The sequence below is a fragment of the Manacus vitellinus genome, unplaced genomic scaffold (assembly GCF_001715985.3).
Source record: "Manacus vitellinus isolate BGI_N305 unplaced genomic scaffold, ASM171598v3 scaffold_50_pilon, whole genome shotgun sequence".
In the NCBI taxonomy this organism is placed as follows: domain Eukaryota; kingdom Metazoa; phylum Chordata; class Aves; order Passeriformes; family Pipridae; genus Manacus; species Manacus vitellinus.
The window spans coordinates 2,131,323-2,157,415 of record NW_021940612.1 but is presented as its reverse complement, the minus strand read 5'-3'; the positions used below and the strand labels follow the sequence as shown (position 1 = coordinate 2,157,415).

At 36.8% G+C, this 26,093-nt stretch overlaps 1 protein-coding gene across 1 annotated transcript in view; it reads left to right on the top strand.

Annotated features, from left to right (window-relative positions):
* The window catches only part of PIP5K1B (phosphatidylinositol-4-phosphate 5-kinase type 1 beta), a 99,264-nt gene that overhangs the window by 8,418 nt on the left and 64,753 nt on the right, over window positions 1–26,093 (top strand). Inside the window, exons 2-3 of the mRNA XM_018081011.2 lie at window positions 19,929–20,006; window positions 20,607–20,675. Coding sequence (XP_017936500.2) covers window positions 20,607–20,675 — 69 coding nt within the window. The 5' untranslated portion in view covers window positions 19,929–20,006. The remainder of the gene's footprint in view (window positions 1–19,928; window positions 20,007–20,606; window positions 20,676–26,093) is intronic.

Below are 26,093 nucleotides of genomic sequence, written 5' to 3'. Positions count from 1 at the left end.
AAGAGAAATTCTCATTCCCACTCAGCCAGAATTGGATTGATTTAGATGTGGTACATGAAACATGATCGGCACTGCAGCCCCTGTGCCTCCTATTGACAACAAATTTTTTCTTTCTGTGTAGCAATACAGCCTTAGAATGCCAGTAATTGACAGCAATTTTTGCTAATTAAGTACTTAAAGAAATGCCACAAAAAGTAGTTTGTCTATTTAGTTGCTATGATTAAGATACAGAGACTTGAAAGGCAGGAGTCACTCAGGTCTAACAGTGATCTATTGTGTTACAGTGCCCCACAATAAAATTGTAATTTATTTTGAATACAGTCTAAAACTAAGTTAAAATCAATTCCTTTTAATGAAAATTCACAGGCTTCCAACATCATCTATGTATTAGAGAGACTGCCGGTCACTCACTGGTTCGTATTTCATATTATGCAGTGATTTTAAAAAATACAGTAGTATATTTGTTTTGATATTCTTTTGTATTTCAGATATTGTAAGAACATATCTTCTCATATGTAAGCATATATCTTCATGATGTTATTATATAGTTTCTATCACTTTTTATACTACTTTTCATTTAAAATGTATCTTTTTTAGTATAAGAGTTATATGGGAACAAATTACTTTTCCATTTCAGAATTCTGATGTTATGTTCTGCTGAGGATTTTTTCCAGTTTGTAACTGCATGTTAGTGATAAATTGTTTATATTTTTATAAACTTTATCTGTGTGTGTGTGTATATGTACATTGTACATATGTGTAATATCAGTCTAGTGAAAGGTGTCCCTACCTGTGACAGGTGGGTAGGACCTTTAAGGTCCCTTCCAATCCAAACCATCTTTGTAATACAACAAAATGGTGTAATATGTAATATATCATGTATATATCACAGTATGTATAATATGCATGTATATAAATTGTATGTGCATGTATAAAAGGATTCTTCAGCTTATTTCTGAAGGACCTTTCTGAACTCAGGTAGGATTTACATTTTATGCATTTCCTTTCATCCCAATATGTCTGCCTACGGTTTAAATATCTGCTTTTTTGGAGATGAAAAGCACATGCCATTTTCCTATGTTTTCAAAACTCTGCTCTAAGTAGCAGTATTTTTAAATTCAAGGTTGTTTCTAGTAAAACTGAAGTGATGACAGCAAGTTTGTGAGTATTACAGTATAGTTTTTTCTGTCTTAAATTACATTACAGAGGGGAAAATAGCTCCTAAGGAGGTAATTTCAAGCCACATTTTCTTTGAAAATATGTGAATGATTAAGGAGACTCTTTCCCCTCTGGTCTTATTTTGACCCTGTAAGACCTTGAACATATCTTGTATGATTCTGTAGTTTTGAATGTATAAACTTCATAGGTTGTTTAGTCTACAAGTGTCTGTACTTCAACTGCATGAGTGATTCCACCTCTTGCTACTTGTCCCACTGCTAGAAGGAAATCTAGAAGATGCTTTGTAAAATGCATAGGGCCTCCTTGAAGTAACTCAAGAGAGCTTCCTGTAAGCAAGTTAGAATTCCTAATGTACTTTTTCTGCAACTCAGATGCTGAAATTGAAAAATACTCTCTCCAGTCACACTGCTGAGGCATTCACAGAGCTTTGCTATGCAGGCATGAAACCAATAAACATTCTGTTTTCAGGTGTTCTTAGCTATCATGCAAGGTGGGCAAAGCTGTACCCCAGGTTCTTGCAAACACTGATGTTTAAACCTGAACAATGAAATCTGGAAAAATAAAGTTTCTTGTCCTTCATGGTGTTTCAAGAAGCATATTCAACTCCTGAAATAATTGTAATAAGTGCAGTTAGAGCTTCATATAGGATTATAAGAAAATGACCTGCTTTTTCAGTTTTTAAAATATGTCTCCTCTGTGCTTATTGCTGGCCTCTTGTAAAAAGTGATATGGATTAGTCTTGTCTGGAGCTACAGCATATTGCAGATGCAGCCTCCAGGACCTTCTAGTATTTCAGCTGTTGAAAATCATTATTTCTTAACTCCAGGAGTTTGTTTTGAGTCTATGCTAAACACAGCTTCAGAAACTACCATCTCAACAAAAAATAGTTTTAAACAGGTTTCATGTGAGATAGCTCCAGTTTTCTTTCTCAGGGTGTTTTCTTAAATACAGTTCATCAGAGATGAAGTGCCTGTTGTAGAGTTGTGCACTGTTGGTAATTTGTGCATGTCATTTGACAATAAAAGGTTTTAGCAGTAGAAAATCTTAGAGAGACAGTATCCAGTTAAGGATGGTGGATGTAAAGAGCTTCCATTTTCTAATCTGTTGAAGGACTATGCATTTTTTTTCTCTGGCTCTTCTGCACTGTAGTAGGATGTATCAGTCACTTGCCTGCACTTTATTTAGCAAGGTGATTTTCTGGAGTGATGAACTTACCTCTCCTACCTCTTGTGTTTATCTTTGTGTTTTCCTTAGTCTCATGAAATTTGCATAATATACTTCTTTGGGATGACATGATCTCTGTAGCCTGGGTCCTGTGTTTGATGTGAAATATGTTGGGCTTTCATTATTTATGCCTTAAACTGGGAAGAAGAGGGGTATTATATCTATGAGAGTAAATGCTAATTTTATTTATGTATATATAAATATAGAGTAAAAGCAGCTTTTCCAAATAATAATGAGGGCTGAGTTTTGTCAGACTAGAAGACACTGGATTTATACTACTTTATTGTGTTCTTAATAAGTAATGAAATAAAATTAAGATGTGTATTTACAAAATGATATGCTATTGTTTCTTTAGGATTAGTTTTGCTGCTTTTATTCTATGAAGATACTTTGGCAGCTATTGCAGCAGAGTTTTGTCCAGTCTGTGACTTAAGTATTTCCAGGGTTTTTTTTTAAACTGGAGCAGGTTCTGCAAGCAGACAAGCATCAAAGTAATTTTGTTAAGGTCATAGTAATGCAGAAATTAAGGAAAACACATTTCTTCAGAAGCAACATTGCTTCTCTTATTTTTGAACCACTTCTCATGACACTGAAACATATTCCTAATTATTTTATAAATGTCCAGAAACACACCTCAAGGGAGTGGATGTGGACCATTTGTCATTCACTTAGTCAGTCTTGGCTTTATCATTGCAGTTTTGAAAATATTACAGGCCCATGGCAATAATGGTACCTGGTGCCAAATGCTAGGAGGAAACTATATTGAGAGAAGTGTGCAGTGACAAAGTTAGACTGCAAGAATGTAGTGATGAAGCTTTCTCATACAGGAGCACACATACTGTAGCATACTGTCACAGTAACGTTGATTTAATGTACAATTTGAGATACTAGCTCTTGGACTCATATTTCAAATTTAACAGTGATAAACCACATGTTCTGCAAAAAGCCTACTTGGAATGTATTTAAGAACTGTCTTCTTGTTCAAAAATATTAACAAATTTCCTTGACACATGGTGTTGGTGTAAAGGGGAAATTGTTTGCCTTATTACTAAATATATATTTTCCTGGTAGGGATTATATAACAACAAGCTGCAAAATGGGAAAAACAAATGTGTTTCAAGTTTTCAGAGAGCATTATTATGGTTACAATGGAATTCGGAGATTAGGCTAGAAATTGTCTAGCAGCAGTGTAAATCACTTGAAATCACAAAGATAGTCCAGATGCTGAATAAGAAAGCGCTCTGAAAAATCACTTTTTAACAATTTCATTGAGCTCAAAAAGGAACAAACCTGATGAATGACATATTTGTAGCTAGGAATTATGTCATTGTGTCAAGGATGAGGCACTGTAAGAAAAATTCAGTCTTCTGCAGGGTGTCTGCTCTTCTGTGGAATGAGGAACAGAGGCCTCAGGCACTGCATGTTGAGTTAGGTGCTTCGTGTTTGGACCTTGCAACAGACAGTGTGGGATGGATGACTGTGCAAAGATACAAGTGGTGAGCTCCTTCTGTGCTGTAATAAAACATGGATTAATACTGCTAGTGTAGCATGAATATGAGATAGAGAATACAAAGCTGATCCAGTTATAGAAATACTTTCGTACAAAGTATTTTGGTTTTATACAAATACAAATTTTATCAATGCTGAAGTAGGAGGACAGCAATTTCCCTATCCAGGCTGCTATGATGAACACATCCAGTGGAAGATATCCAGAAAGATAATCAGTGGACTGGCAGACCTCTCCTGTGAAGACAGGCTGATAGAATTGGGGTTGTTCAGCCTGGAGAAGATGCCAGGGAGACCTAGCCTCTTCCAGCACCTAAAAAGGGCCTACAAGAAAGGTGGAGATGGACTTTTAACAAGGACAGGTGGTAACAAGGGCAAAGGGTAATGGCTTTAAACTGGAAAAAGGTAGACTTCGATTAGAAGATGGGAAGAAATTCTTTACTGTGAGGATGGTGAGATACTGGAACATGTTGTCCAGACAACTTGTGGATATTGCATCCCTGGAAGTGTTCAAGACCAGGCTGGAAGGGGCTCTGAGCAAGCTGGTCTAGTGGGAAGGGCCCCTACCTGTGCTGGTGGGGTTGGAACTAATTGATCTTTAATGTCCCTTCCAACCCAACCATTCTATGATTCTATAAACTGCTATATACTAAAAAGCATACATGAATACTATTTGTTGAAATTGTGGCCATGAGATGTAAATCCCAATACTGATAGCCTGTATTTATCTCTCAGGGCCTATAGTTAAACTTATATGTGACTTAAAGGAAAAAGACTATGCATTCTTTGTTCCCTTTAATCTGTGATCTCTTTTGCATGGTATAATGAGAGAGGTGCGTGAGGATGAGGTGTCCATGGTAAAGGCTCTCTATTATAAAAAAAGCATGTTGCAGAGTAACTTCACTTATTTAAACCTCACACCCCTGTGAATCAAATTTTAGCCTCTGGTAACAGAGGTAGGAAAGAAACTGAAACATGTACCTTTGTCCATTTTGCAAGAACACTGTAACACAGAACTTTTGCAAAGTAGGTGTTCGCATCTTGCTCCTTTGGCTGCTTCCCTTAGCTCAAAAGTTCCTTTTATAACCAGCAAATTATTCACACAGTGACAATGCAAATGCAACTTTCTGCTATAGATCATTGTGCATCTAGACTTCCAGTTGTGTTTGTTTTGTATGGAAAAACACCATTTGGAGGGTCACCACAATTGTGATCAGTAACGCAACCTTAGTTGCTTGACAGGGTTTTAAAATATGCTTTACCAGCATCTCCTGCTAAAGATCAACGTATTTGAAATAACCATACAGGAGGATTTTTCCCAATATTGCATGTACTGCAAAAAGTAGAAGCAGTGTTTATTACCTTGCTGAACTTTTGGCATATTTGTTTCCTTTTGTAGAGCTTTCATCTCTTTATTAAGCTATAGTACTAAAGTGTTATCTCCCTCTCCTCTGAAGTGTTATCTCCCTCTCCTCTGATTTCCTGTGAAAGTCTCTCATACTTGGCACCAGAATTCTTTGCCTAATGGCTCTTGTTTTAGCCAAAATTATGCATGCAGTTAATAGTTTAGGTGGATCCGTCTGCAAATATTGCAGTATTTGATGTGTTCCTCACAGAGATGCATTAAACTATGCAGTGGCTAAAACACTTGCACACACGCACACACACATATATATGTATATATATATATGTAAAAGTGGTTGGAATTTTGTGGGGAGTGTGGTTTTCATTTGTTTGTTTTCCTTAATTAAAGAAATGAAAAAAGTTTATTTTCTTTGCTCTCTTCCCTACAACATAACTTTATACTATCAGCTGTTTATTGATTTTTTTTTAATATATTCTTTCCCTTCCTGAGTATCCTTTTGACTATTCAAATTTAATTGCACTGAAGGCCTGTTTTTAGTAGACCAAAGCAGAAAGTCTTTCCTGTGCATGTGTTTCCTATTAACATGTGTTTTCCTTCTACTTTGGCTCCCTTGCTCTTCATCCACTACTGCTTCCCATTCCTCCTTTCCTCACAGTTCCACTGTGCACAGTCTTTTATTGTGTCTCTCCCTCCCCTTCTTGCCTGTTTTTCTCTTCATGTTTCTTTTCTTTCCTATCCCAAATTGCTCATGTGTTCACTTGCACTCTTCCTGTCTGTTTTATGCATAGAAGTCTTTAAAGTGAAAAAATGTTTTTCAGATGGATTTAGTTTTCTTCTTGCAGTAAGGGCATAAACAGTGCAAAGGAAAGGAACAAAGTGAAGAGTAGTCCACAGAGAGTTTCAGTAACCTAATATCTGAGCAAAGAAGGGTACACACTCTCCTGTGCCATGTGAGAGACATCTCATGGAGGTATGAAATGCCCCTAGAGATTCTTCTTCTGTCCACCCACCCTGATATATGTCAGGTCCCAAGAGCTCCCAAGTATTTGTTTGCAAAGTACCTGTGCTACCTTAAACTCGATAGCATGGAAGAAGATCCTTTCAAACTTGAGTTTGGGGCCTGCTGGGCCCATTGATGCAAGAGGTTGTTCAGAGACAGGTGTACCAAAACAGGCAAATTGCTTGGTAGAACAAGTGATTTGATTAGAAAACTTCATTATTACTGCTGTGACTTGGAGAAACTTCTGAGTGAAGCATCTACCGAAAAAACATTGCTTGACTACTGCCTTGTCCCTGTGAGGGGGGAGTGATTTGCCATCTGCTGCAGGGTTAAGTCTGTGTGTCTTTTTTTCTGGTTTGCTAGCCATCACCCTAGCAAGTCCTTCATCCTCTTGCGCAAAAATGTAAGCTCAGACCTGTATCTTCAAACTAGTGCTTTGTACTGAAAACTATTTCCTTTGAAGGGAGATATTGATAGTGTTCAGTTTTTCCAGCTTTTATGCCAGACCAGTGTTAGCCACTGCTTGTTAAACCAGCTTTTTTTAATGTGATGACAACACCTTCAGTCTGGCCTTGTGAGGCTTCTTAGTATCTGATCTTCCTCTCTGACACTCTCCCATGTACATACACTAACTTGCAGACAGACACAAAAACACACCAGCCAGAGCATCTCAGTAAAGGTTTGTAGCTTATCTCCCATTGTCTTAAATGGCTTGTTCACACTACCATCACCACTTTTGTAACTACCTGATGCACCTGTTCCTGCAATGAAGGGACAATCTGTCTGTCCTGGGGTTATCCTTGCTGCTAGAATGATAATGAAGGGTAAGCAGGCAGGATAGTCTTGCTGGTTCTTACTTGCTGTTTTCTTGCTCTTTATTTGGTGGTCCTTGGTTTCTTGCTCTTTATTTGGTGGTCCTTGGTAATTAGTACTGGGCTACCATTCAGTGCTCTTATAATTGTGTCATATTGCAAGTAAAACTGAAGACCAGTCTCTTTACTTCTATAAAGTAAAAGCATAGGTATCTAGACTAAAATAATAATGAATATCCCTTTTCTCTTATCTAGCTAATCATCAGGCTGCTTATTCCATTATTCTCCAAAATGGAAAGGTTTGGGGACTACAGTCTGCTAACAGTGACTATTGAAAGGCAATTTTTTATAAATACATCTAAAAATATGTGTTGTTCAGCATACTGATGTTTGTCACCTTGGACAAAAATTCCCAACCCAGTAGCCAGTAAAATCACAGGCTGAAAAAGGTATTTAATTTATTTAATCAGATGTTCCAGCTGATTAATCCCAAGTAAGGCTTATCAGAAAATGGACCATTGCATTGTATAGTTTAAATCATAAGAACACTCTGTTCCTGGGGGAACACACTGACAAAATTGCGAGGGGTTTTTTCCACTTCACTTTATGGAACCTTTATAATATTCATAGCCATCTTGATGGAATTTCAGTCTTTTTCTTGTTAATGATTCTTGAAACAGTATACATTGAGCAAAAATGTGATTACTGGTGTGTGTGGTTTTTTACTTCTAAACAGTGAAAGCTGAATTTTTACCTTTTGAAAACCCTGGTGTGGGCTATTAACTGACTTACAGATAATAATGTATGCCTTTTCTAACCTAATCATAATGATACTTTTAACCCAGTTATAATGATGCATTGAGAGATGTAGATAGTGTTTCAGAGAGCTTTTGTGTGAAGGAAGGAGATGGGTGTTCAAGCCTCTCAAGAATTCAGAGACCTCTTTCATTTGCAGGAAGACTCACACCAGTCTCCCTTGGAAGAGCTCACAGGTTGGTGTCGGGCTTTGTATGGTTCTGCTACTAAGAGGTCACTCGCTGCTTACTCTTGTTGCTGGTGGTGAACTGTTTTCTTTTCAAGTCCCATTTGCGTGATGTTCATGGACTTCTTGTGTTGGAAAAGCTAATTTATATGCAGATGTATTCTTTACTTATAGTGATTGCTTAATTTTTAATTAATTAAAATATTAATATAATAATAATAAAATATTAATATTATTTACAGCTAGACTATTTAAAAAAAACCCCAGCTAGTAGTTTGCAAAGAATTTCCTGGGGAGGAAGACTGTGGTGGTGCTTATATATTGTTTCTGAACTTACTTTTTTTTAATACAAAAATGTTCATAGTGATGCAACTATATGTGGAGTATAAACCACATCTGAAAAATAATAGACTGTTTCAGAATTGGCAAAAACATTTAGTAATGACTTCATTTTGCTTTCTTGCTGCCAAAAATGTTCAGGAACAGGTTTTTCAGTTTGGTTTGGTGAATGAAATACTGTTGAAAAACAATTTGCTTATGTCATTTGGCTGTAAATAACTACTTAAAAAGGTTTTTATGAAAACATTTGTGTTGCCATTTAAAAATTATATGACTAAGTGTCCATACCTTAAAACAGCTGTACATGCTTCTTAACAAGATATATCTCATGTTTCTTAATGTCAGTAGGGTAGGTATGTATGTTGATATGTTTTGGTTTATAAAGTACAGAGCAAATATGTTGATAATTCAGATGAGTGCCAAAGCATACTGTTGGGAGAATAAGTAGTCAGTTGCTCATTCTGCTCTGTCCATCGAAGACTGCCTTGGAGAACAGAAGTATATGATTACTTATAAGGGCAGTAGTAACCTTTACATTTAAGCAGACGTATTCCAGTCAGAGAATGGAATAACTTCTTTAAAATACTGGCAGTTCTTTTCGTGCACATATTGGTGCAGTTCTGCTCTAGTGGCTGTAAAATGTCTGTCCTGGTTTGGTGGCAACTAGATAGGAGCTGTGACAAATAGCAGTATTTCCTTACATGCTGAGCAGTTCTTTCCTTAACTGGCTTCAGAATTATATTTTATTACATTAATCTGTTTTTTTGAGTTACTCTTGTCTGATGCAGCTTCTGAAATTATTTTTTTCTCCCTTGAAGCTTTCTCGATAGTTTAAAAAGAAACACATTAGAAAGCTCCTTTATACCAAGAAGACTCCAGTTTTTTTTCCTTTATCGGGCATGTAATAAAATGGGATAATGGTTTCCTTTTCTATAGCTTTGCAAGTGATTTGGGAAAGGCGTCTGAGGAACTTTTACTCTATAGGAAACTGAGAGCTCTTAATGTAATCAAAGGAATTTTGGCGATGTAGGATTTGTTCTGCGCTGAGGCTGGTCCAAGACAGTTTTTAAAAATTCTTTTCAAGAACAAAGTGAACTTTCAGTTAAATGCTTACTAAAATTAAGTTGGAGAGGTCCAAGTAAAACTTCTACTAATTGCAGATTTAACCTTCCTAGAGGAAAACAGTAGTGGGGTTTTTTAATTCCTAGTAATAGATTTTATTATTCAGTAGAGTAACTTAGAGTGTCTCTCATCTGAATTTACATGTACTATTGAATTTGGTGCTTACATCAGTCTTCTATGCCCATTCTTGAGTGACCTTATTTTTCACACAAGCTAGACACCTGAAAAACAAATTGCTGTTTAAATACACATTTGGAAACCTAACCTTAGCTGTGCCTTACTGTAGCTATTTCCCCCAAGCTAATCTTGACCTCAGTTCTGGTCTGCCCCATCAGGCACTGCTGCTAACACTTCTTTCCATCTCCCTCAGTCTTGCTTCCTGATACTGTCACTAGTGGAATGGTGACTTTGAAGTTACACTAAATTATGTGAATGATTGAAACAACTGAGGCAATCAGTCTCTCCTCCGTCATGGACCAGGGGTCTAATAGGTTGTATCACCTTCCTCATCCCCTTCCCAGTTTCTTCTTGAACTCAGGTCTGAACATATCAAAGCTGTGCTCGCTGTTGTAAGGAGTTCCATTAGGACTAATATTCTTTGTTAGGTTACTTTTTTGTTAGTTTGATTGTATAGGTGAGTTCTTCTGGGGCTGCAGTAGCACTGTGCATAATAAGGATGCCAGCAAATGTGTGCTTGGAAGGCAGGACTATAGCAGCACCAGCCTGGATGAGCTAAAATTGTTGTAGGTACCTTGTCTGAGTGATACATGGTAACACTAAGGAAACCAGGAGTAATCATGACAGAGTATCCAGGTATTTCCCTTCCTTCAAGACACTACCAACTACTTTGTATGTCTAATCTGTCAAAAAATCTCCAATATTACCTGTCACTTCCTCCTAGGTAATCTGTTCCACTCTTCAGCTGTCTTTTTGTGGCTATATGGAATGGCTCTCAAATGGAGACAAAAATGTGATTTTAAAAGATTTGAATTTCTTAGATAATCTAACTGCTGAGCAGCTTAATTTAGCTAGCATTCAGTAAAAGTTGTATGTACAAAAATTATATTTGCAGGACCCAGGGTAAGAAAGCATAGAGAACTTGAAGATCACAATAATCCACTCCAGCACTGAGATCAGTGTTTCCATGACATATCCTTCTGCAAACTTTGTTGTGATTAATTACATGCTAATATGCAAATGGACTGAATAATGCCCAGTAGAGTTTCATTTACGAGTTGCCTGTGTAGAACTGATAAACAAATTATGCCATCTGTTTTAGTGCATGTGAATTATTTTAACTGTAGCTTTTGTGTGTTGTCCACTCAAAATCTCTTTTGGAATGTTCCTTTAAGCAAATAATTTCTATTATCTTTTTTTTTTTATTATGTTGTTCTGTTGTAAACTTATGATCGCATAGCAATTTTGAGTTGGTGAAGAAAAGTATGATGTGGTTGACCTTCTGTTGAGGTGGAAAAATGTGGATGGGTAAAGAGATAAATGTCTCAAAATAGAGCATTACAAGTGTTGTGAAGTTCTTATTGTTACATACATATTTCTTATCAAAGTAACTTGTCCCGTGCTTTTCTACTTTTTATCTTGCATGTTCACTCTATTCTTTTTATACTTAGCTTTCTCCGAGGTCCATCTGACCTATTTTTCTTTTTCCTCTGACTCTTTCTGGAGTTTCAGATTACTAAAATTCCTCTTTTATATATACTCCCCACCCAGCAAGGTGGGACTGTTTTTGTCTCTGTTTGTGTCATTCATTTAGAAATTAGTAACACTTTCACTGACCTTGTTTTTGCCATATACGAGGTGTCATTTCCCATGGAGCTTACCTACTGATTGTATGAGTGATGCAGCTTGCCTTGCTTTCCTTCCAAAAAATCTTGACCACAGTGTTACATGATCCTGTCATTCTATTTTTCATGTACCATTGAAGGCAAATGTGAATGAATTTTCCCACTGCTTGTTCTTTTTGCTCTCCTTATCAACCATTTGTCTTGACATGCTGGAGTATTTTATTGGACACCATGCATTATGTGGTGGTGTTATCTCAAAGTGCAGTGTCTGGTATGTGTTAGTAACATTAGCCCGTTGCCATATCAAAGTTGCCAAAGTAAAAGAGCAGAACTTTGACTCTGGGCTCTGCAGTGACTTCTCCCTGTGCCCTTCACTGTGATACTACCCTAACTTCTATTGCATACACTTGTATATAGCATGCAGACGTGTCCTTCTTTCTTGTGTTTCAGAAACCCTATCTTAACAATTTTATTAATTTTATTGATTCCGGATGGCTTTATAGGAAGATGGCTAGTCTTCTAAAAACTACTGTTGTTGGCACATCAGTATTGTTGTTGTTGAAGTCAGTATTGTGAAAACCTAAGTAGCAATTGGGAAGTCTTCTTTGGCTACATACAAATATCCCTTTCTACTTTTTGTGCGTTCAGACTGTTACAAAATAATGTGAAATTAACGGAGACATTTCACTTTGTAAAAGGAGGGCCTGTTAGCAGTTTCTGCAAAATACACAGTGTGACGTCATTTAAGTCAGAGATCAAATGTTTGTTCTTTCTCATTGCTGATCTGAGGTCAGTGATTTGAATAAGTCCCTTAGTTCTTAATACATCAACACCATCTACTATGCAGTAGAAAGTTTGTTCTGCTTTTACAGGTGGTGTTTGGAAAGACGTAAGAGATCCTTAGGGAAGAGCAGAAGGCACAACAGCTGACAGTAGAAGTTAAATAGGCTAATAGGCAGCAGAAGGGTGAGACAGATTTAAGACTCTCTGAATGAAGCTCTGATCTGTAAAGTCATGGAGGAGAAAAAAAGCAACTCATCTATTCTGAGAGGGTTTTCACATTATCTATGAGATGCAGAATTAAAAAACCACAGAAGTTACAAATGCAAAGAAATGTGGGGTTTTTTTGAAGGAGTATAGTATGCTGTGTTTTCAAGGACTTCTACACTTTGATTCCTTCAATAAACTTGCAGTTTCATTTCCCTCCCTGTAAGTAAGTTTTCATCTGAAAAAATCATGGCAGATTATTTTTGAAACAAAAAATGTGATTTGTTACAGAAAATAAAATACATAGCTATAGTTTGTGCTGTTGTTGTGGCTGTCTGTATGACCCTGGATATTACAGTTGTAGTGTGTTTACCTTGAAGAACAGGGTAATGCACGAAGAGTACCATTTTAAATGGAAGAGGAAGGAACTCTTGTAGGTTGTCGAATCTCCTGGGTTATCAGACTATATTCTGAGTATTTGTAAACTTTGATGGAGGTGATACTTGCTGAAGTTCTACATTGCTTCTCCTGTTATTACTGTTTTAAAAGAAATCCAAATACTGTGCCATGTTTCTGAAAATAAGGGGGGCACTGTAGAAATCAAACAGTATCAGAATCTTAGCATTGTACCCAGATTAGTTGCTGAGAGACTAAGAGGTCTGGTAGGGCACTGAAACTAATGTGTGTTATCAAACTAGGTAAATAAAGGTGGTGTGAACAGCTAGAAGAACAGTGCCAATGGCAGTTGTGTGATGGTTTTTGCTTGCTGCTTTCTCTATAGCCTTCATGCTGTCCTGATGGTATCATGAAGACCATGAGAAGGAGGACAAGATTTTTTTTTTCCCTTTTACTTTAGTGGTGAATTTCATCACTTTGCATACTACTTTTGATTTTCACCTTCCTCTTATTTTTGGGGCAAAATAAAAGAAGAAATCAGATTGATAGACTAATCGGGACTTGAAACTGAACGATATGATCAGGGTTGTCATTGAATTTTTTTTTTTTTTTTTGTTTGGCATTACGATTTCTGGTCTGCTTTTTTTAGCTGTTCACTCTGAAATTGTTCATCCTAGCATTAATTAACAAGACCAGCCTTTTCCAGTTTTTGCTAGGGCAAAAACAATACTATCACAAATTTCACCCAGATTCAATTTTCAGTTGCTATTAAAACCTCCATAACCAGTTGAGTCTAGGGAGAACTTGACAAGGTAACAGACTTAAAAATTTGGGGGTTTTCTTCCCTTTTTTTCCTCCCTATCCTTTACAATTCATACAATACATATTTTTTTTCTTCTTGATAGGCAGAAAGCGTAGATTATTTTTTTTAATTATTCTTTTATAGTGGCATAAATTAATGGTATCTACAATGCAGTAAAACATTTGCTCTACTTTTACAGTGGTGCCTGGAAAGGCATAAGAGATCCTTCAGTGCTGCTTGGAAGAATCACAGCAGTTGACAGTAGAGGTTTAATAGGCTGACAGGCATTATAGGAACCAGGTGGACTAAATACTCTCAGATTGAAGCTCTAAATTTAAAAACTCGTGGAGGAAAAAAAGGGTTTTTCAGATTTGAAGCTTTTTCTGAATTTTTAATGATTGTTGATTGCATTGCAGTAAGTAAAACTTACTTCATTCTCAGGATATATTTGTTTTAAAATATATATTAACTCTTATTCCTTAGATGTTTCAGGTATGGGGGCACAAAGTTAGATCTTAGGTGGCTACATGACTTTTGGTACAAAGTGAATCCATTGCACAAACTAGTGTTTGGAATATTATTTTCAAAAAATAGAAGGAGAAAAAAAGAAGAAAAATAGATAGCTGAACTCTCTCTATATATTTTCTTATAACTAAGTGGCCACAATTTTTATTTGAGGGCTCTGTAACTACCTGAACACTCATGTACAACGAATGTTCTCTGACATTAAAAGACACAAGGTTTTTGGAGAGGGGGTTAACGTGTGATGACTGTTGAGAAAGCTGTAGGATCTCTGACGTGTTGCCCCTTTTTCTCACTCTGTGCACTGCACTAAATTATGTTTCCTTTCACTTGTTTACTTCCGCTTATTGGCATTCCGCTTAGCAACGCTTACAGGTTTTTAAACACCATTCTGCATTGTCTGGTAACCTCAGAAAGAAGGCAATTAAATAATAAAAATTATAGTCAGCATTGTTTTAAAGCACGAAGAGAAGCTCTGTAAAGAAGCCAAAATGTAACAAAACCAATATATGGCGCACTATTCATATGATGTTAACAATTGCTCTGCCTCCTCTGAAAATAGTGCTGATAGTGTGCTGATGTTTTTAACTGGATTTCCTATGGAAACAATGTGTATGTAGGCAATTTGTATGTGTGTTAGAGGATGCTTTGTGTGTCCCAAGCCCCTTCATTTGCAAATAATCTGATAAATAATCCTACTGTTCGAATTCTACTGGAGAGAGAAGGGGAAAAACTATTGTCAATTCTGGCTGACCTATATTTGTCAACTAAATTTGACAGTGGTCTAGAGTACCAGCAAGTTTCATGGAAAAACAGACATGACAAGATGATATCTAGTTTGGAAATTCGGTGCTGATGTGCATATCATATTAGTTGGCAAAGAATCCAGACAGGAGGAAGACTTTATAGATGCATCATCTGTAAGAGAAATTTGTTTGGTGCCTAAGAAGTTATGAGCTCTAGTCATTATAATTTCAGAGAAGTAAGAGAGTACCATTTGATCTTAGACCTGCTTTCAGGTAGCTCCAAGAATACCATGAATGGTTTTAGAGTACTTGAGATGGAGGGAAACACAAGAGAACAAGTACAAAAAGAGTAGCTTTTCATTAATGACTATATATTTGTGGATTTCTTCCACTGTAGAGCAGTTTTGGTTGAGAAGTTTTGCCCCTTCTGGCAAAACTTTGTGTAACAGTTTCACACAGGAGCTGAAATTGAACAATGTGTGACTGTCTTCTATCAAGTGTTTTGGTAGAAGAATGTTGCCACATGGATCTACAAGTCCTTTTAGTGAATTGAGGAACTGACTTTAAAAACTACTCTTACAACTTCAGCAAGGAGAAGTATGCTTGGACAAATCTCACCAGTTAAAGTGAATTTTGCAGTAAAGAAAATGGTTTTCATAGTTATATTAGAAGATACTGCTTTAAAATAGTAATAGCAGAAGACAAGGGCTACCAAGGAATTTAACCTGCCATTTCTTTTTAACGGAATACACTATAAATACTGTTTATAGAACCAGAAATTCCTGTCAACGTCCTTACATGTTGTGCTAACAAACTGCTATCAAGAGCGCAGTTTTGTTTTGTAAACTTCCAGTTACTTAGGACAGATAAAATTAGTCTGATCATCTTATTTTGTCTGATGCTGACTTAGTATCATTGGTATGAATTTAATATAAGATTCTGTGTACTTTTCTGAGAAGTCATCTGCCGCATTCTAGGAGTTCTGTGTCTTCCCAGAGGAAGAGAACTGTTTAAGGATTAGAAAGTGAGCAAATAAACAGGTATCTGTAATGTACGGAAATATGAGAACCATTAATTCCAAAATTGTGTATTTCATCCCAATGCATTCACTTAAACAACAACAACAACAACAAAAAACCAAACCCCCCAAAAATTCCAGTTGTGTATTTCAGACTCTCAGAGATGAAAAACCTGTACCATTAAAGTGTCATTTCATTTTGTTTTGTTTTGGTTTTTTACTCCTCATATTTAAAATTATAGATTAAACTTTGACTATCAACCTGGACAAGACAGCACGTGTAGTGAAAAGCTACATGGCTTTTATTTGGAATGTGATTCCTAAAGAAACCTGTTTTATTAGTGCTTCTAACGAAGGATTTATCTAAGAAAATTATCTAAATATGTTAAGAAATGCATTCTTCAAACAAATATTGTTTTCTTGATAATTGAAAGAAGGCAGAACTGATTTTGGGTTGGATGAACTAATGCACGAGGCCTGTAGGAACCTAGGAATAGCATTTTTCGTTGGCTTTCACTGAAGTTGTTGGAAATTTTAAAGTTAACTTGAAATTGAGCTGAGAGGCCATTCAGGTATTAGTACCAGTACCTGTATCTGGGCCTAAGCAATTAAGGTTATATAAAAACAGATAGTTACTTATAATCTGCCAAAATGAATGCCTTAAGCTGTTAGTAAAAGATTAATTTCAGCTGTATAAGGAAAATGCAATTAAAAACTCAAAGCTGGGTAGGAAGCTTGCATTTGCTGTCAGCCATCTCAGTTCTCAAAACTCTGGCTGCGTGGTAGGTAGGGTGGTGCTGACATAGTGGGCTTTTGGATGATCAGAGAAATGAAACAGGTATCCCTGTAGCTCTAAGGGAAAATGTGTAGGGCACTTTTCCTTGAGTGTCATGGAAATTGCAGTTTGTGTTAGTTAAGAAGCATATGATTCAATGATTCCAATGTGGGAAACTAAACTGTGAAACACAGGGTTGGGTTTTTTTTTTGTGTGAACTCTACATTAAGTACATGTGATTCTTTCAAGTCTGCATTTAGGACTAGGAGTTGTTCAGAGCACAGGGTTGGAACCAAAGGTTGTAAACTTGTGTCTCAGCAACTGAATATGTCATAAAAGCTTTTGCTGCACAGAAGAATCACAGCCAATGTGTTGACTCTTTAAAAATAGTCTTTAAATTTCTTCTCTGCTCAGGAAAGCAGCACCCCATCACGTCTGATGGTAACTTTGAAGAGAAGACAAATGCAGTCACTTTGACATTCTCCCTTCCTTCTCCTTCTCCCAGCTCTGTATGCTGACCACAACACCATATAGTCTGGGATATCCCTTGGATCAGTTGGGATCAGCTGTTCTGGCTGTGTTCTCTCCCGACTCCATGTGCACCCCCAGCCCACTGGCTGGTGGAGTGTAGTGAGGAGCAGAAAAGGCCTTGACTCTGTGTAAGTGCTGCTCAGGAGTAGCATACTAGCTTACTGTGATGAAAATTAACTCTATCCCAGCCAAAGCTAGCACACTACAGTATTTTTGAGATGAAATGTTTTCTTCCTCTACTTGTCCCTGCCCTGCGTCCTCCTTTACTGTGCACCTGTCCTTTGTCAGATGCAGAGATTTAATGCTTTACTTACTGTAGTTTCCTGCTATTGTAACAAGTAAGAAAATAGTTGTAGCTTAGCCTAAAAGTGGGTCCAAGACTGTAACTCATGACCTGTCTTTGAACTGTTAAACCTCATCAGAATTGAGACAGTAGCTCTTGCTCTGCACATTGTAAAGCATAAGACAAAGCACCATGTACGATTTCAATCAATTTAGAGCAGGGAGAAAATACACAAAGTAATACTTGTTTTGCAAAAGTTGTTAGCATGGAACAGGAGATGGTTGTTACAGCAAAGATTCTAAAAGATTTTAACACAACCACAGTTGTTAGAGCTGTGTGTTCTGTTTCTCAAAAGGTTAGGAATCAAAATGATTCTATCCTAGATGTCTCTAGGAAATAACCTGGCACATATAGGGAAAATTTACCTTCTTTAGGGTGTATGAGTTTTTGTACTTGGTAGTTACAGAACATGGCCTCTCATTGGCAGTATATTTTCACATGAAAGAAGTGTTCTTAAATAATTTGTCTGTCTATTCAGGGAAAAAATCAGGCTTTTCTTCCATGTTTGGCACAAGTGCTTTCTTCAGCTAACTTATGGAAAGAAAGTAAGTTAGCTGTTGCATTCATATTTGCATCCCATGTTGCATTTATATTTAGCTTTTCTGATTATGTGTGAGGATATTTTAGGAAATTTGGGGTATAGTTGAACATCATATTATATCAATAGTCTTGGAGGGTATGTGGAGAACAACAGGTTGGGGTGGTTGTGTTTTTACTCAGGGATCAGTTGATTAAACAGTCTTCTATTAGTGATTAAAATGACATTTCTTTTCCTACAAAAGCTGTTTTAACCAGTTCTTGATGCCTGTGTTCAGGTATTGATAGAGTTACAAGCATGGATTAGTATTAAATGTGTGGATCATCATCATGGCTAGGCTTTGCAAACGAAGATTTGGGAAGGCTCTATCCACGTTTGTTACAAGCACGCTGGTGGCTTATGAGGCCAATATGAGATAGACATATCCGATTGCAAAAGGCACAGCAGAAAGACTCCTTAGGTGGTATATTCTGCAAGACACGGTTCTTTCTGCGTTGCCTTTTCTCCTCAAGAGTGATCCTGTGTGCGTTCTCAAAGGTGACAGCAGCGTTATAGATGGTGTGTCTCCAGGCCTCCCGATTGGAGGCTAGAGTAGACCAGTTATGGTGATCAATATGGCCAAGGCTGAGATGTTTCAGTCCTTGTATCTTTTCTTCGGGGCTCCTCTCATGCGGCAGCCAGTGGCAAGTTCACCATAGAGCAAGATCTTAGGGAGGCGATGGTCCTTCATCCTTGAGATGTGCCCTGCCCATCGCAGCTGTGTTCTCAGTAACATGGCCTCTATACTTGTGACTGGTGCTTGTTCTAGAACAGAATGTGTGGATATAGGTAAGCTAAATAAACTACACACGATTTTAAAAGCTGTCAAAACTGAGTTGTTGCCTTTAAGCTGTAGTTCAATGTGTAGTATATTGCTAATGCACATCCAAATAAAGGAATTATTAAGACACATTACTTGCGTGAAGGCTACAATGAAGAATGCAATAACATTCAGTAGGAAAATACTGGTATGTAATGTTAGAAGAGGGATTTTCTCTGGGGAGGCATTGTTTTCTTCTCAGAAAATCCAGGTTTCTATTTGTTGTCCCCTTTTTTTTTTTGCTCAGGTGCTTCTCTGAAGAGAAGGAAAATACTGACTGAAGCCTTTTTAAAAGGTTTCTTGCTGGTGTTAAGTACACTCTTCAGATTACTGACAACTAAATTAAGTGAATGATGCCTGAGAATACTTTTTTAAAATCAATTTTTAGTTATGTACAAGATGCTATTGTGCTGATTAAAGACAAATGAGATTTTTTTTTTCTTCTGCTGTATTTGAAGAATAGCTTTACTGATGTGACTTAAAATGGATATGGGATGAGCGGGAGGGTTGATTCCAAAGAGGTATCAGGTAGCATCTGATACATAATATTTTCTCATATGTTTAGTCAAACCATTTAGACAATGAAATAGATCACCTCAACAAGACTACTCACAGAAATCATGCTGATAGTCACTACTATTATAGAAAACTTTCAAAATTACTTTGTTTGTTGCCTAGAGCTTTGTTTGTGCAGTCCTCCAAATCATCATTGCTATTGCTTATAAGTGATTGGAGATTATAAGGTTATAAGAGTGCATGTAATTACACAACACTCCAGAGTATGTATATCTACTGCTCTTCATAAATGTTTTATTGTAGAGTCGCTTGTGCCATGGTAATGGAATATCTGGGGCAAATGGAAATTAGACTGCACTTATTTCCTCCTGTGTAATACTGCTAGTTTCTAAGTATATTAAATGACCTGTTAGTAATCAAATTATTTGACATGATTCTTGAAAAGCCACACTTGTAGATGAATACTTGCTTGGGCCAAAGAATTGTAGAAAAAGGAAATCTAAAGCTATTCTGTGAGGTGAAATTTTTGATGGCATAGCGATGACAGAATTTTCTTTTAATAGGTTCTGGAAAACATCAGCATCACCAATGGCTTGATCTTCACTCTCAGCTCCAGATGACTTGTACTGTTGTTCATAAGAGTAAGTCTAATTCCATTGAGAAAGTGTTGGTAAAATCTAGAATGATTTTAAAGCACGTCATTATAGCTTTTTTTTTATTTACTTCAGCAGACACATTCAGAGTGTCTGACCAAAGTTATCTCTAACTTAGTGGTTTATTCTTGATCCAGCATTGCTTTACAGCTGTGATAAGATGCAATGTAAAATATCTTCTCACTACTCTGAGGAGGTACAGCATGTCAATGCTGCCAAAGGCCTTGGACCTCTGAGACATGCCACTGAATATCTGGCTCACAAGCTTCATAATTTTGCCCATCACTGGACCTGTCAGGAACATCTCATGCAGTATGCAGAGGAGCGAGATTTCACTGCAGACTTGCATACTGGTGTGGGGAAAAGAGAGTTGTGTAGAATCGGTCATGTGCTGGACATATTCCTGGCACAGCACTATCCTTTTAGTCTGCCTGAAAAATATTTCTAGGAATATCCTAGATGTGTCACTGATCTTGGTGACTTGCTGTCCTCTGAGAAGTTTGAATAGATAATAAATTGTCTGATTTTTCTGAACACTTACTTTTCTAAAGCAAATACCTTCTTTATAACTTAAGCTTCTGTTAATAGATGTTGTCTGTTACTGAAAATGGAGATGTTACTGCTGGAAAACCAAATGAAGAGAAAACATATAAAAAGGTAAATAAAACTTACAACAAACTTTTTTTGGTATGTTTTTCCCTTCATGTTGCTAATTCAGATCTGCTGTAAGTGAAATATATTTCAGAACTAAGTAAAAACAAGAACCAATAACATATGTTCCATGGATTTTTTTGTAAGTACTTTATTCATTCTGTGAAACCAATCATAGGATGTTTCTGCCCACTGCAGAACTGACTATTTAAAGCGTGTTCAGTACAGCTTTAAAGTATATACTCTTGCTAGATTTATGGAAATTCTTTGTTCTTAGCAACAGATATACCTCTGGGCATAAATACTGTTTTGAGAAATTTAGTACAGCAAGTTCCCAAATGCTTTGAATGTTTATACAATGTGTCTGGACTATAAACCTTATCACCTCTTCAGTGCTTTGTCAAACAGACAAACATTTGTTTGCTATGTGTTTAAAAAAAAAGGAATGTTGTTTAAGAGAGGATGTATTTAGTGTAGGAGCATGCATCAATAGTAGCAGAACAGATCTGTTTAGATATTGTAACAGTAGGTGATACTGATTTGGGGTTTGGTTTTATGACACTGGTTGTCTTGACCAGCATTATTTTGGTCCACTAGCAATATTGGTAACTAAGTGGAGCTATAAATACACCTTTTCATATATAGATAGATAGATAGATAGATAGATAGATATGTATTTACATAACCAAGTTGTTAGCTGCCAAATTCGATTTTTTTTCTTGGCAGATCACCTCAAAGAAATGATGACTGTTTTTTTTCTTAATTTCTGTAATCTAGCACAGAGATTCAAATACTTCTACAGTACATCTAACGTTAAAAGTTTTTCATTTCTGGGTGTCACTTACAGCACCCAGAAGATTACTAAGCTGCTGTTTCTTTTCCCACCCCTTTTGCTGGCAGTTACATTTTCAGTATCTGGGTGTCTTTAACATTCCAGATAATTTTCTCAGAAATAAAAAGAAATAATGTTTGAGAAATTTGGGGTTTTTCCCCCTTTTTAGGCACAGGTTATATTCAATCTCCCAACCTATGACTTTAAAATATTAAACTCTAAATTTTTCTTGACACTTACTATGAGAAAGGAAGAAAAAATCAGTGCCTGAGATGAACACTTACACAGTTTTATTTTGCTAGACAAGACTAGTAGGTAGCCATATGTAGTTTCCATTCCCCCCAGTCATCCTACATACTCTTCTCTGTTCCTTTTTGACTATAAATTAACAAAATTCCAGAGAAAGTTGTGTAAAGGCTTCTCACCATGGCACAAATTATTCTGTGTATTTACTGGAAATACCGAAATACCTCTCTGACAAAACATAGAATTCACAGCCACATCACATTGAAAGGTCACAGTGACTATCATCTCCAAGTTCTGTGCTCTCCCCTGAACCACCAGTTGTCTGTGTCTTATGTCAGTTTATTTCCTTTTTGTATAATTACCCTCAGTTGTTCTGTGTTCAAGCTCCTGTGTTGCATATGCCCCATAGTTAAATATTATCACCAAATATTATACTCATCATACTCCTCCTTTTTGTAATAATGTTAATAAAAAATTAGGAAGTGTTGACCCCACAATTTATCCATGCAGGGCTAACAGGTAGCATGTCTTTGCCTGATGTCTCACTTTTAACAACGTCTCTCTTCTCTTAAGCCAAATTCCTTACAAACCTTGCACTTTCTGTTAGACTTTGAAGACTCCACTTGAGCAGGGAGATTGGACCAAATGACCCCACCAGTGGTGCCTTCCAACCTGAACCATTCTGTGACTCTTTGATCCTCACCTTCTTCAGATATTCCATATAACATTTCCTATTTCTTATGTTCAGAGGAATGAACAGTAGATGTCAGGAAGTGGGTTACAGGTTAAGCCTGGTATGACCTATGTTTATCAGAGGCATTTCATGTCATTTCTCAGTTAGTTCCATATTTTTAGGTAACTTACACAAAGAGATTTTGCTTGGTTAAATGCTTGTTTACAGTTAACACCTGCCTGTCTTTTATTGCCCACATAGCTTTTCTTTGCTCTTTTACACAGGTTTGCATTTACAGTTCTCCAGTTATGTGTTATACTTGTTTGGTTTGGCTGAAAAATACTTGCAGTTCTGTCCTGTGACTTCCAGTGCCACTTCCTCCAGAAATCTGGGCTGGGGGAGAGGTTGTTCCCTCAGCTGGTGCTTTTTCAGCTACTTGGGCAGTTTCTGTTCCAATTTACCACTGCTCTTAATCTCAAGGGCACTTAGTCTAGATACTCATTGAGTTTTGAAGACAGATAATGCTTGCTAATCTATTCACCTTGCTCAGAAACTTCACTTGAACATTTTTTTTACATAATAAGTTATTATTATTACACAATAATAAAGTATTAAAATATTTCTATTTAAAAAATATTATGTAAAAATTACATAATAAATTTTTACCAAAATTTATTTTTACATAATAAATACATTATTTTTTTTACATAATAAATTACATAATAATTTACATAAAAATAGAAGGTTATACTGTTCAGCTGAGAAAAACAGTGGACTGTAGCTTGGTTTTTGTCCTGTAGTTCTTTAGCATATGTGCCTTGGGAGCGTTCCAAGGATGCACTTGTCTGTGCATCCTGGGGGAAAAAAGGAATCTTGTTTATAAGAGAAAAGTTTATTTCTGACCTCCAGTAGTAGTCAGCTGACTTGCCAGCTGCATGAATGTAAATACCTTGAAGTTCCAAGAAATTTCTTACATTATTACAACCTTGTGCAAGGCCTTGCATGAGTATTGCTACCCCATCCTTGTGGATTCTGCAAGGTATGATGGGGCCAAAAAAATGGCATGGTTTCTATTGTGAATCATGCTTCTTCATTCTGCTCTTTTTTAGCTTTCAGTTTTTCTGCTACTGCATTCTGATTATAAATGCTCTTCTCTGTTTTAATTGTCAGTTATTATCTAGTCCAAGTCCTTGGGAGAAGAGGGAACACAACCTTCTGTTTGTTGTGTTTATTTTTCTGCTGAAAACCGCTGTTTTCCTATCTTTAAAAATGGTGTTATTTAAGGTGGGGCTGCTGGGCTGTTCAGCTGCAGACGTTTGCTACAAACGTTATAATCTGAAGCTACTCCTGGGTTTTCTCTCTATCAGTAAATTTCAAGAAGTTGCTCTAGTCTACAGTGTGACAAAATATTTCAGTAACTCAGATTAAAGAATTTAGTTAATGGAACAGACACTTCACAGATGTGTATGTTCAATGCAGCTTTTAAGGCAGAGGATTAAAATAGCTTTGAGATAAAAGAAATAAAAATTATGCAAACTGAGGCCAGTTCTTTCAGGGTGGTTTTTTTGGTCGGTTAGCTTGGGTTATTCTTGTGTTTCTTTTGGTTTTGTTTTGGGGTTTGTGTTTGGGGTTTTTTGTTTGTTTGGGTTTGTGGTTTTTTGTTGTGGGTTTTGGTTTTTGGTGTGGTTTTGTTGTTTTTTTTTGTTGTGGCTTTGGATTTTTTTTTCAGGGACAAACAGAGTTAGAGAGAGACTGTTTGTTACATTTCATGCTTAAGGATCCTAAGCAAAGTAGCAAGGGAGCCCTGTAAAAAAAACCAGATTATAGTTTTTCTTAGATATTCATCACAGTCTTGTCACTGGTATCTGGAGTATGCAAAACCCACGTTTTTCATTTCCTTCCTATTATTTTGTTGTGAGAAGCTGCTGAGACATGTGCACCTTTTGCGTTGTGATGTCATCAATCACACAGTAGTCCCTGAATCTTCTCTGTGACAAAACATATTTCAGTAGCATCCTTATGCCTAATACTAGTATGGTAGCAAGAATCAGGCAGACATGTCTGTCAAAGCACATTAAGTGTGTAGAAAAAAATCAGACCAGAAAACAAAGCATATGTATATGTGCACTTGTGAAAAAACTGCTACTGGATTGCCACAATCTCTACATTTAGTCTGAAGGCTGCCACACACATAAAATTAGATTTTTTTTTTCTTGTTATTACATATGTTGTGGCTCTTCTGTTTAGCATATTACAAGCACTACATCACCTGTTCAAAACTGGGTATCATAAGTGAGAGCCACTTTGCCAGGAACAAGGGGAATTTTCCTGGTTAAAGAAAGCCAGCTACCTACTGTTAGAGCTTTCAAACACATGCAAGCAGCATTGCTTCATCATTTTTGCCATTGACTTATGTCCTGCATCTAATGTCTCCACATAGGGTACTTTTTCTTGCAGATGATGAAACTTCACCACTGGAGGTTTTACTACATTGAGACCTGTGTTCTCAGTGGCAGACTTTGTGCATCTGCAAGGATACTGAAATAACGCTCTTTAATGGCTTTGCCCGGAACAATGGCTACTATCAGAGGTCTCAAATTCTTTTCCTCAGAGATAGAACAACCAGAGTAGTTGGATTCATGGTTACGCCTGAAACTTTAGCATAAATGTTTTGAAATGGAGGAAAAATTAATTGAAAGCCATGGAGTAATTTGAATCCAGTTTTGGAAAATGGAGATCAGATTCAGCTTGGGTCAGTAAATCATTCTGATGGCCGTTGAGCTGGAAGAACCACACAAACACACACACGATTGTCATGAAGTCCATCTTCATGACACAGACAAACATGATGTCTAGCTTCGTGAAACACACACACACAATGAGTGGAAGTCCATCTTCATGAAGTGTGACCTGCGGAAGGTGGACAAATATTTGATAGAGGAAAGAACAGTGTGAACTGAAGGAAGATTGAAGGGGTACTGTGGCTGTAGTGACCCATGGTTACAAGTTCTGGAGAAACAGTAAGGTCAGTTTATTTAGTGGAATTTTCTGGAAACTCTGTTTTTATAATGTCCCTGTTTGTGATTTATTATGTGGCAGCTGCAGAGATCATGCTGAGACGGGGTAGTGGCCTCCAGAAGCTTTAGCAGAAACAGCTATAAGAAGTGTTGTTTCAATGGAACTGTAAGCACAGCAGGCACTCAAAGACAAGACAACTCTACTGCAGAAGCAGTGGACTAGGCAATAACCACACATACATCTTGAATATAATTGCAACTTCCTAATGTTCTAAGACATCTCTTTTTAAATGTTGCTTGAAGAAGTCATATTGTTTTTAACATGCATTCTCCTCAGATGGTTTGGCTTAAGAGTTTACAAAATTTATGACAGGTTAGTATCTTTTCAGAAGTCCGGAAAAGATAAACTTTGTTTGCATGGAAGTGATAGCATAGGTGGATTCCTGGTACTCATGGTAACTAGTATATAAATATATATATTTAGTAGAAAATTGACATCTGGAATAACCCATGTAGCTTGAATAATTTTGATCAAGTTTTAATCAAGTGAGACCCTGTGGATTTCTTTTTATCTATCTATCTATCTATCTATCTATCTATCTATCTATCTATCTATCTATCTATCTATCTATCTATCTATCTATTTTTTTTAATTT